The 11,857-nt window shown below is 43.3% G+C and overlaps 1 protein-coding gene and 1 long non-coding RNA gene across 2 annotated transcripts; one reads left to right on the forward strand and one right to left on the reverse strand.

Moving 5' to 3' along the window:
• Positions 1-616: 616 nt before the first annotated feature.
• Positions 617-3,505, reverse strand: LOC123399759 (ACT domain-containing protein ACR4). Its single transcript, XM_045094142.1, has 8 exons — positions 3,157-3,505; positions 2,712-2,784; positions 2,568-2,613; positions 2,345-2,459; positions 2,173-2,252; positions 1,469-2,068; positions 1,260-1,364; positions 617-1,179 (listed from the first exon to the last, which is right to left on the reverse strand). Exons 1-8 carry the CDS (start codon positions 3,164-3,166, stop codon positions 847-849), a joined length of 1,362 nt encoding a protein of 453 aa, XP_044950077.1. The 5' UTR covers positions 3,167-3,505; the 3' UTR covers positions 617-846.
• A 4,947-nt stretch (positions 3,506-8,452) lies between these two features.
• Positions 8,453-11,229, forward strand: LOC123398618. The gene is made up of 3 exons (XR_006610221.1): positions 8,453-10,133; positions 10,485-10,645; positions 11,095-11,229. It is a non-coding gene; the product is annotated as an uncharacterized LOC123398618 (long non-coding RNA).
• The last annotated feature ends 628 nt before the right edge of the window (positions 11,230-11,857 follow it).

Here is an 11,857-nt window from a genome sequence, read left to right on the forward strand (position 1 = left end):
CATCGCCAAGGCCCAAAAGCAGCACCACACATGAGGACCTAAAAGGTAAATAAACATTCCAAACAAACTCTCATTGCGTGCTACCACTACTTACACCTATCCCCTGGTTCCTCCGGCCTGGCCTCGCCGACCCCCTTTTCGCCGTCCCCGCCCGTCTATAGGCGCATCGCCGCCACGACACCGCACCGATCGGGGATCGCAATTCGGAGCTAGTGTGAGATGACAGGGCATCATGTCACCACACGCCAGCACAGGAGCTGGTTTTTCTTTTCATGGTGTTTTTAGTTGCCCGGTCTTGCTAGGATGCAGACAAAGGGTAATGCAACATGTCCTTATCAGCAAAGCTTTGGGCCGAGAAGATGATAGAGGGATGCTTTCTGGCTACTGACCTGCATCTGCTCGCCCTCCACAGAACCGGATGCCCGTTGCTGTCTTGCAGATTCCGGTGTCTGGATAGGATGGCCGCAATAATTCCAGAACCAAGCAGGCCGACTTGGCCTTTCGTTTTCGGCATCGTGATGGTGGAGGATGGAAGACGACGGCGAAATTCCATGACCCTTCCCTTCACGTGATTGTTTTGTTTTCCGGAAACGAAGAGGACATGGTGACGGCGACGGTTCTGAATTCTCAATTCATTATTGGTGACATCTCCTACGGTCATATTTACATTCTTCATCTACGCTATAATGTACAATGCATATTTACAGGTGATGGATGGGTCTATAAGCAACACGATGCAATGTATGTAAACTAACCCTGCGCTACCGGAGCCAAATGCAGGCTCCGATTCTCACGGACCGCTTCAGCAGCTAAGGTTTGATTGACGGAGAAGTTCGACGAGAGCTTTTAACGCACGAACATTCCAAGGCTAGAGAGAGACCTTGGCCGGAATAAGTTTGCGAAGAGGAACCATGTCGGGGAGTCTTTCTTCTGAGGTGCTGGTGCCTCAGGCTGGCCTTTCACCTGAATGTTGTGCCCTATGGCTTCCCTGATGGAATCAATGGTCTTCTGGTCGACTATCTCCCCCGCAGAACTCCGGACGTAGAATGTGTTGACGGCCGTCCTTCCCCTGGTGCTCACCTCTGCTCTTGTGACGGTCAGGCTGTTCTCCCGGAAGATGCGGGTGACCTCCGACAGGAGGCCCACCTTGTCATTTGAACACAGCTCAAGTTTCACACCCTGAAAATAACAAAATTTGGGCTTCATAAGGAAATAGTCCTGGCAGAGTTAAGTTTGATAAGTTGATGGATTTTTGTTACCTCAGATACCCTGCGCTCAATTGCACCTTCAAGGCACTGGATAACTCTCAATCTTTCAGCTTCGGTGTTCATTGGAGAACCATCCACATGCCTCACATAGAATTCCTGCAAAAGAGTATCAAGGTCACACATTTTCTTGTATGAAATCTTTGAGCCTACATGGTGGCAGCGACTGCCCGGACCGGATATGTTGGGTTATGTGTATTCACCTGGTACGCTTGATTATTGCTGGCGTCAATGTTTGCATGGTAGACCACATAGCGCAGGTCTGTCAAGGTGCAAACAGTATCGAACAGAAGCTTCGGCCTGTCCTTGCACCGGATGGTCACCACCGTGTAGCCCTTGTCATTCCAGTTCCGAACAGTGACATTAGGCCTCTGAGGTTGAGCTGGGACGTGCCGATGAAACTCTTCGCAGTCCCCGTCGCTAAGCATCATCTGGTGCAGCCGTCTCTCGGTATGTGTGGCAGAAGTCCCTGATGCTTCTGCCATGGCAGCTCCTCGCGAGAGATTGTTTCCTCGGAGAAGGTAGGACAGTCGCTCCTTGATCATCTGAAGCCTCTCGGCATCCGTGACGGCTAGCATGGTGTCCTCATCAGTGACCCGCATCACGGCTGCAACTCGGGTGTTATGGGTCCAAATCTCAGCATTGACCACATTGCATTTGAGGCTTGCAAGCACCGCGCTGACTTCAGAGAGCAGGCCTGGACGGTCGGTCCCTGTTAGCTCAATGACATTGTGGTCAGCTGAAGCGGCGACATCCACCGATCTCCGTTGAGCAGGTAGGTATCTTGAATCTGCGCCCAAGGACTACACATTCGAAGAATGTTTCGATTGTCAGTGAGCTGGAATGTTGGATAATCATACATGACTAGTGAACTGAAAATGACAAGAGTGCTCTCAGGATTACATACCTTCCGGATGTAGTCCTCAATCTGCGCAATAGCAGCCTTGTCTTTCAGTTTCATCCCTTCCTTATCAGTCACATTGAAAACTGAAACATCACAAATTTTTACCAAATCAACAAAAAGGAGCAGGGAAACCGAGGGCACCATTTATTAGATTTTATTAGGTGTAAAACCTTACCATCCATGAACCAGCCCCCATCCGAGGTTATGTATGCCTTGCTTATCACAAGATTGAGATCCATGAGGACTTGGATCACTTCCAGCAGAATCCCATACTCGTTTGCACTACCAACCTATATAATCGCAACCACCAATAAAGGAAAAATAAACATCAAACCAGCACACTTGACTGCAATCTCTGTCAGAGAAAAAAAAACCATGAACCAGGAAACTAAACATACCTTGACAATCGTCGCGTCCGCGGACGAATCGTTGTCGACGATGATGCTGCAGTTAACGAGACACACATGCCAGGATTAAAAAAGACAAGACTTGATGGTTGACAAAGTAGTAAATCGAAGAGCAGCATGTGAACGTGGACGCACCTTGGCGGGTTCATCTTGCGTATGAAGTTGTCGTACTCGTCGTCGCTGTCCCAGGTAGGGCCATAGCCTTCGTCTGTCCACATGGAGCCATTAATTAGTCACGGTACGGCCTCGGCCTCGGCGATGCAGAGCGGCAAGAAACGTGTGGAAATCGAACGGGGGGGCACAACAGGAAACCAGCGAATCGGAGTTAATAAATACTGTGATTTTATTTCGAATCTGTGCAGGGGGGGCGGCGGAGGGCCGGGAATATATTCCAGGAATCGGCCGGGAGCAGACGAACAGGGGAGAACCCTAACGCCGACGCCGTCAAGGAAATTAACAGGGAAATGGAGACGGACGGAGGACGGGGGGATGAATGGGAATGAAAAAAAAAAAAAGCAGAGTGCCGCCGCAGGGAGGAAAGCAGTTTTCAGGCGGCCGGAGGAGGAGGAAGATGGGTTACCCATGGACATGGCGGGCGGAGAGGACTGGCTGCCAAGAACACTTCTTTTCGACGAGTGATTGCTCTCTGCCTCTCTCTCTGTGTTCCTCTTCCTCTTCTTCTTCTTCTTCTTTCTCGGGGCTCAGTCGGGAGGCGCGCGCGCTGTGGGTGGGCGATTGGCTGGCGCTGGCTGGCTGGCTGCGATCCTAGAGAGAAGGGGAGGAGAGAGAAGGGAGTAGGTGGTAGAGAAGAGAGGAATGGCCCCTGACCCTCTCTCGCTCTCTCACCCTCTTGCAGTTGTTGGGCACGGCGCTTCCCTTTCCTTTGCCCCTGCCCTCCAAAATCCTGGGCTGGGAATCGGCCTGCGGGCAGTTTTTTACATGCCTGCGCCTTTTGCATACCGGCCCCTGACTTTCCGTGAAGTATGCGTGCCCGTCCTTGGGTCGACGGCCACGAGGAGAATATCGCGAATTGCTATCGTTCTGGGGTGGTGGGCCTTGTGTGGTTCTTCTATACGGAGTATCTTTGATTTTCCGCGCAAGATCTAGGGCGTGTCAACGGGGCAGCGAACGCTTGAAAAAGAGGAACGGCGACGGTCGGAAGGAAACGTGAATACGTAAATAGTGCACATGTGCAGGGGCGTTACTGTCAAAATCGTTGAGTACTCATTTATGAATGCATGACACGCACACGGGGACGTCGATGGGTAGTTTGTTTAGATAAGTGTGCCACGACATAATTTTTTCTTTTGGAGTACGCACAAGCGTGCGCATCATGTATTAAAGGGTAAGTGGGTAAAGAGCCTACATCATCACACGCAAATGCGGTGGTCACACATCCACCGTCGAAGGAGCTACTACTCACCAACCGTCCATCTAAAGAACGATGCAGAAAAATTACGTAGCAGTCACGCCATGGCCCACAACCTACCTTCCTCGAGCACTTTCTCGAGGACATGAGCTGGAGGTTGATGCACCATTAAAGATGAAGTCATTCCTACGTTGCGAGAGCTCCCACGTGATATGAGCTGGAGGTTGATGCACCATTAAAGATGAAGTCATTCCTACGCCGCGAGAGCTCCCACGTGATATGAGCTGGAGGTTGATGCACCTTGACACTTTGTGGGTGGGTGGGAGGTGTGACACTCAACCAACAGGTTGTCCACAACATGCATCTAGTCTGGAAATCCTCGTGTGTCACACAACTGGCGACCAGCCTGGAAATACTCATGCGCTAAGTACCTTATTTCAAACCGCCCGTGCGAGGACACACGTGATGCGAAGAGGATTGATTGCTTCCTAGTGTTGGCCACAAGAGGGGCATGCACACTAGTGCAACCTATCCTGGCGGTATGGGGTCAGTCAAGCAGTGCGCCACGATAGTTGATTTGATTCTTCTCTCGAATAGTTATTTGTGCCGATTCATTGCTCACATTTAGTGTACTTATTTCATAGACTGAAAGATGATGGATACTCATCACTGATGGATATTTAAGTGTGGCAATGAAATCATTTTTTACACATCGCTAAGAAGTGATCTTCGTCTAAAATTACTCTCTCTCACTTTGGCAAGTTAAGCATAGTATCACTTTTCTTTCTTGGGCAAGTTCAAGCTGAAGAAACTTGCAAGACCATGACTCTAAAGTGAGATCACCCTTGACAGAATCAATCAACTCATTTTCTTCTAATCAAATGGAGACATTCTTGATTGGTACTGGCGTCCTTAGACTTACCAACATCTTTAATAATATTTTGGGAAGTCTCTATAACTTTCCCTTTTAGATCCACCACAATATCATAGGCCTCTTGAGTCTTAAAATCCTTCATTGAGACCATCCTTATTAACATCATCCAAGTTAACTTCACATTGAATAGTGGGGATGATAGAAGGAGAGAAGGAAATTGTACATTTACTTCTCTTACCATGATACACCTATGTTGTGTATCCTTCTTCTCGGTAAGGTCATAGTGTAAGAGAGTTGTAGGCTTCTCGGTTGTATGCACTACTAGCCCGACGACAAAAAAAATCTTATCTTGATTCTCGCTGGCGAGGCCTTTGGCACACTTTAAGCTCTGGTAAGGATTGTCGTCATTGCAGTAGGGATTCTTTGGATTGGGGTCTTTCCTTTGAGTGAGGCCTTCTTGGCTAGGTGCAATCCTTTGGAGAAGTGTCTTGGATAACTTCAATTTTGTCAAGTTTGCCTTTGAGATGTAGATCCCTTAGAAAACCTCCTCCTTTCGGCTCATTGGGTTTGGAATCCCTTAGCCACAAGGGCCAAGTTCTCCAAGCCATATTGAACTTCTTGAAATACTCGTTGGCTTCCCGATCTTCTTCTTCATCTCCACTTTTACTCTTGGGGTTGCTCATGCTTGACATTAAGTGCCAATGTAGACTTAGTCGTATTCATGTGAGCATGATGCATCTCTTTGACAGTCTTCAAATATTTCCCGTAGGAGACAAACCGTGCAAGTAAGCTAGTCGTTGAGAGTTTTTCATAGCCCACCCTTTGTTGGAGATGAAATGCCATGTAGGAGTGTCTTGGCATGATGACCATTAAAAACTTCTCCTTGATGAAGTCGTCCTTGGCCAAGGAGATGTCATATCCCTTCAAGGAAAGTGCAAAATAATTGAGTCTTGTGTAGATGTCATCTTATGTGTGTGTGTGCCTCATCGCAAACAAGTACATATTGCTTTTTAAGACAATGGGGTTGGATGCTACGTGTTGGAGTTGCCTTGATGCAATCTCTCAAGAGAATCACATGCCCTTTGGAAGTATCATGGATTCGAATATCATTGAATACAACAATATCATCGAGTTGAACATGTTGAGTACAACATGATCAACGACCTTTAAGAGCATAGACAAAAGCAAGGAAGTTAAATTGCATCTTCATCGCTTTCGAGGGGGTGAGGTTCGATGAATCCACATGAGAGAAATCATCAATGGTAATATCCCAAAGAGCAAAGTGCAAAGATGAATGTGATGCCCCCCATTTTAATCGTACGCTAAACATACACGCAATTGCTTATGACCAAGATGAGGGACTCACGGGAAGATATCACAACACAAATCTAGACACAAATTAAAGTCGTACAAGCTTCATATTACAAGCGAGGGGCCTCGAGGGCTTGAATACAAATGAGTGAGCGAAAGCAATCAATATCTAAGTACAAACATAAGTAAACAAGTTTTTTTTCCTTAAGAAGGTTATATCACAAACATAAGCAGCGGATCAAAAAGGAAAGGCATCCTCCCTCGGAGCCTCCTAACTACTCAGCAACATCCACGTAGTAGTACGCTCCGTCGGGGTAGTAGAAGTCGCCAGCGGGATCAACTGGCTCCTGGGCTCTGTCATCTAGTCGCGACAATCGTATCAAAGGGAAAAGAGGAGCAACACAACGGTGAGTACTCATCCAAAGTACCCGCAAGAATGACCTGAGAACTATGCTAAGTATGCATCAGTATCAAAGGAATGGGGCTATACCTTTGGACTAACTGCATAAATGCCAGAATAGAGGGAAGGTCTAGTCATATCGAAGACTAGCAAAATATGTGAAGGTGAGAGTGCGTACATCCATGGATTCACATTAGTCATAAAGAACTCACATACTTATTACAATATTTTATTAGTTCTCTCGAAGCAAAGTACTACTCACATGCCCCTAGGGAGGAGGTTGGTGGGAGTTAGCCATCGCACGCCCCCGACCTAAACAACACTATGATTTCAACGAGGAATAAGAATGCTCACACATCATCACCATGCCATGACCAATATTTAGATGAATAGCAAATTAACATCCTTTAAGTATCAATATTTTTACTAACTAACAACCATGCACTCGCACCCTTTCATATTACCACATCAATATCATTAAACCACAATTTCTATTTTATGTGTTACATGTGGTTTTGATTATTCACTCCTTGAATACCTAGTATTTTTGGACTAGTCTTATAACCCATGCAAATTACCATCGCTGTTTATTAACTCTAAAACATATAAAAGTGAAGAACGAGAGTGCAATTATTTCTATAAAATCTATACGCCATTGTGCTCTAAAATATATAAGTGAAGCACTAGAGCAACCGCTAAGCTCAAAATATATAAGTGAAGCACTAGAGCAACTGCTAAGCTCAAAAGATATAAGTGAAGCACATAGAGTGTTCTATCAAATCATGGTGAATATGTGTCTCTTTCAAGTACGTGTGTTCAGAAAACAATGATTGCGGCAAACTAAAACAAAATCAAACTAAAGAAAATGATGCTTCAAGCAAAACTCATATCATGTGATGAATACATATATAGCTCTAAGTAACATACCGATGGATTGAGACGAAATAGTGGATGCCTTCCGGGGCATCCCCAAACTTAGACGCTTGAGTCTTCCTAGAATATTACCTTGGGGTGCCTTGTAAATCCCCAAGCTTAGGCTCTTTCCACTCCTTATTCCTTCATCCATCGTGATAACACCCAAAACTTGAAAACTTCAGCACACAAAACTCAACAGAAAAATCATGAAATCCGTTAGTAAGATAGGCAAACCATAAAAGTTATATACTGTTATAAATTGATTACTATTTTATTATTGCATAAGTTAGTGCATTATAACTACTCCATGACTTATACCCTTTGATATAATACATAACATCATCAAAACAAACAGACTATGCAAACAAAAAAATAGAATCTAATTTAAACAAAACAGTGTGCAGTGATCACCAAATACACCCTATTTATGTAACTTTGAAATTTCTAAAAAAATGGGACAACTTGAGAAATTTGTATAGAAATACTATGTAAAAAATTCAGATCAAAAAGTCGTTCTAGTAAAATCAGAGAAATTCTGCATTGGACGCAAAAGTGTCTGTTTTTGCACCGTATCAATTCTACTTATCATTCACATTATACCAAAGGCTTTACTTAGCACAAACACTAATTTAAACATAAAAACATAATTATTACAAAATAAATAATCATGTTATCACACACAAACAAAAAGTAAAACAAGAAAAAAAAGATAATTATTGGGTTTCCTCCCAACTAGCGCTTTTGTTTTTACGCACCTAGCTAGGCATAATCCATATGATTCAAGTGTTGTAATGTTTGACACTCCACTCATAATTAGCCCTCATGATAGACTCGTAAGGTGGTATGATTTTATTTCTAGGGAAGTGTTCTATCCCTTTCTCTAATGGGAATTGAAACCTTAGGTTTCCCTCTTTCATATCAATAACTGCACCTATAGTTTGTAGAAAAAGTCTCCCAAGTATTATTGGACAAGATGGGTTGCATTCAATATCAAGAACTATGAAATCTAGATGCACACAATTTTTATTAGAAATTATAAGAACATCATTTATTATTCCCAAAGTTTTTTTGATAGTAGAGTCTGGAAAATGTAAATTAAGGGAACACTCATGGATATCATTGAGACCAAGTGCATCACATAAAGATTTAGGTATAGTTGAGACACTAGCACCTAGGTCACACAAAGCGTTGCATTCACATTCTTTGATCTTAATTTTAATAATAGGTTCCCACTCATCATGCAACCTTCTAGGAATAGAGACTTCTAGCTCAAGTTTCTCATCATAGGCTTTCACCATAGGTTCTACTATATGTTTAGTAAAAGCTTTCTTTTGTTCATTGGGTGAGCTAATAATGGATTGCAGCAAGGAAATAGATCCTACTAAGGAGAAAATTTCATAATGAATGTCCTTGTGATCCAAGATAGTGGGCACATAACTAGTTAAAGTTTTGACCTTTCCAACCCACTTTTTTCAATTTGATTACTATAATCATCACCATCCAAGCAATTGGGATGCCTTCTAGCTAAAGTGGACTCATCTCTAGTCCCTTTATCATTTTAATAGCAGAAGTACCAATCATTTTAAGATCTTCATGATGATTATTAAAGGGTGAAGATTCTCGTTTAGCAGTCACCCTATTTACACTACACCATGACACTACATTCCCTACACACGTGTGTTTGGAAAAGTCAATTTTCCCGACCGACTATTTGTTGATAAATTTTTATCATGTTGTTGATCGGTATTACTCACATGTAACAACCAACTATCGGTGAGGAATGCCGAAATGTATAGCATATAACCTTTGGTCGGTAATAATTGCACTGCTATCACATAGTCAGTCGGCAAATATTCCTGACCGGCCATGAGTCGCCAACTGGGATGCCAATATTATCCGCGTGCGTGCCTGCGAAACTTAGAGGGAAGCCCATCAGAAATTGTCATACCGTGCGCCCGCACAACCCACCTCCGCTAGAAAAACACCACACCGATGTCTCTGTGCCTCTCTCCCTTATCTCTTTCTCTCCGATCTGAGCGACGACGATGGCTATCGCATCCGGTGATTTTTCCAGCTCTCCGTCCATCTCTTCCTCCCACCAATCTACCACCATCCCCACATCACTGTTGTTTTTCCATGTGGAACCCATACCCAACCCCTCTTCCCCTCCCATGCTAGCAGATTTGAGCGGGACAAGGTCCCTTCTATCCTTATGGTACGGAACGAGGTGGGAGGCCTCTGCTCCCTTATCTTATGGCGACTAGGAGGGTATGGTTGTTGCCCCATCTCTCTAAGCCATCCAAGGCGGTAGCGACGTTCGTAAGCTCTCTCTCACTCTCTCTTTGTGCAGATTTAAATCAAAGCAATGAACCTTCCATAGCTCGAGTGGCTGGCGCCCCTTCTCTCTACAGATTGATCCTCATAAAAAAATCAGTGTTGCGTGGATTCATGGAAATAAAGAAGTTTTTGGAGGATTAAAGTTCAAACCCAAGCCATCGATTAAATTAGGGTCTATTTACAGTGTGCCATTGTTAGCAGACTGAATTGGATAATTTTCTTACATGATGAAACAGACTTTAATATGTTATGTGGATGTTTAGGCAGTTACTCAACTACTAACAATAATAGAAGGCTAGTGGAACATGTCCACAGTTATATGCCTGCATCAAGTCAAGTGGATTTGGATAGGTAAATATTTTTACACATCTTGAGTTTTGCTATACTATTTGCAGTTTTTCGTATTATTTTATGTTATTATCAATTTTGATGTGTAATTGAGATTATGTCCGGTTGCTTGCTTTTCCTTATCGGGTCATTTTGTCATGAATGATATGCCAAATCTTTTTTTAGCATACAAGTGATGAAACCTAGATTTGACTATTGTTTTATCTTGATGTAGGTAAGTAGCTGAAATAAATTTTGCATAATCGATATTAGACACTAAAGATAACCAGCTCCTTGATTTATAAGTGAGGTTGCTTACTTTATTAAGTTTGAGGATTGGTAGTAAGTGTAATGAATACATCCATTTATGTGCAGTAGCATTGAAGAATATTCGATACAGAACTCAATAATCAAACCTACCTACATGTTAACATGTGGGGGTGCTACTGAATAGCTGTACATGAAGCTGGAAAGAGGAAGAACTGAGGATTGTTCAAGAAGTTGCTTCTATTTGTGCACAATGGCATCGTAGCCAGGTAAGAGGTACACATGCCTTTGTGGTTGATCGTCTATACACCATCCTTTCATTAGTCATTTGTGATTCGTGGATGAAAGCACAAACACGATTGTACATTTCTTAGAATGAAGAAAACAAATATACGATCAGACTGACGTACATTCACACTACTATATTATGGTTCATTTCTGTTGCAAATAACTTCTCCCCTCATTTGGACAACAATATTTCATGCTGAGAAGAAAATTTTATGCTTACCAAAATACATTTTCAGATAATAAGATAGTTATAATTGAATGTCGAACAGTTGGTTACACATTTTGCATCAATCCTGATACCCCTTAGAAGTTAGAACAAGTATGTATCTCAGGAGATTTTTTGAAGTTTTAAGTGTGTACCTAAACAATTGAATATTATAGATACATTCGTTACTTCTACTTGACACTATTGACACTCTCTAGTTTGCAGGGTTCAATCGACACATGGTGTGTCAACATTTGGCTATCTACCTCAAGGGCCTGCTGATATGTCCACAACGTATCCATAATTTTTGATTGTTCCATGCTGATATATTATCATTCTAAGATACTTTTTGGGTATTTATTTACCAATTTATTTTATTTTTGAGCACTAACCTATTGACCCAGTGTCCAATGCCAGTTGTTGTTTTCTGCATGCTTTTCACTTTTCAGGTTTTCAATACCAAACAAAGTCCAATTGACCTGATTTTGTTAGAGATTTTCTCATGACCAAAATAAGACCAGTGAGTATCACAAGAAGGATGGGGCCACCCGAGGGCCCCACAATCCAACACGACGCGACCTGGGGGCGCTATGATGAATTGTGGGCCCCTCGAGGCTCTCCCGACTCCGTTCTCTCGCTTATAAATTCTCATATATTCCACAAACACTTAAGGCAGTCCCGAAACACTTTTGACGCCGCGGAAAGTGTCTGTTCCAATGGGAGGCCATCTGGAGCTCCGTTCTGACACCTTGCCGGGGGGGGGGGGATGGATCGCAGAGGGCCTCTTCATCAACCTCGATGCCCTCATGATGATGTGTGAGTATTTCACCACACACATACGGGTCCATGGTAGTACCTTGATGGCAATCTCTCTCTCTCTCTCTTGATTTTCAATACAATGATCATCACATCTTCGCTTTGATCCATATGATGTAATCCTTTTGTGCGTTTGTTGGGATTATGTTCATATTATTCATGATAAATATTT

The sequence above is a fragment of the Hordeum vulgare genome, chromosome 5H, assembly GCF_904849725.1.
Source record: "Hordeum vulgare subsp. vulgare chromosome 5H, MorexV3_pseudomolecules_assembly, whole genome shotgun sequence".
Taxonomy (NCBI): domain Eukaryota; kingdom Viridiplantae; phylum Streptophyta; class Magnoliopsida; order Poales; family Poaceae; genus Hordeum; species Hordeum vulgare.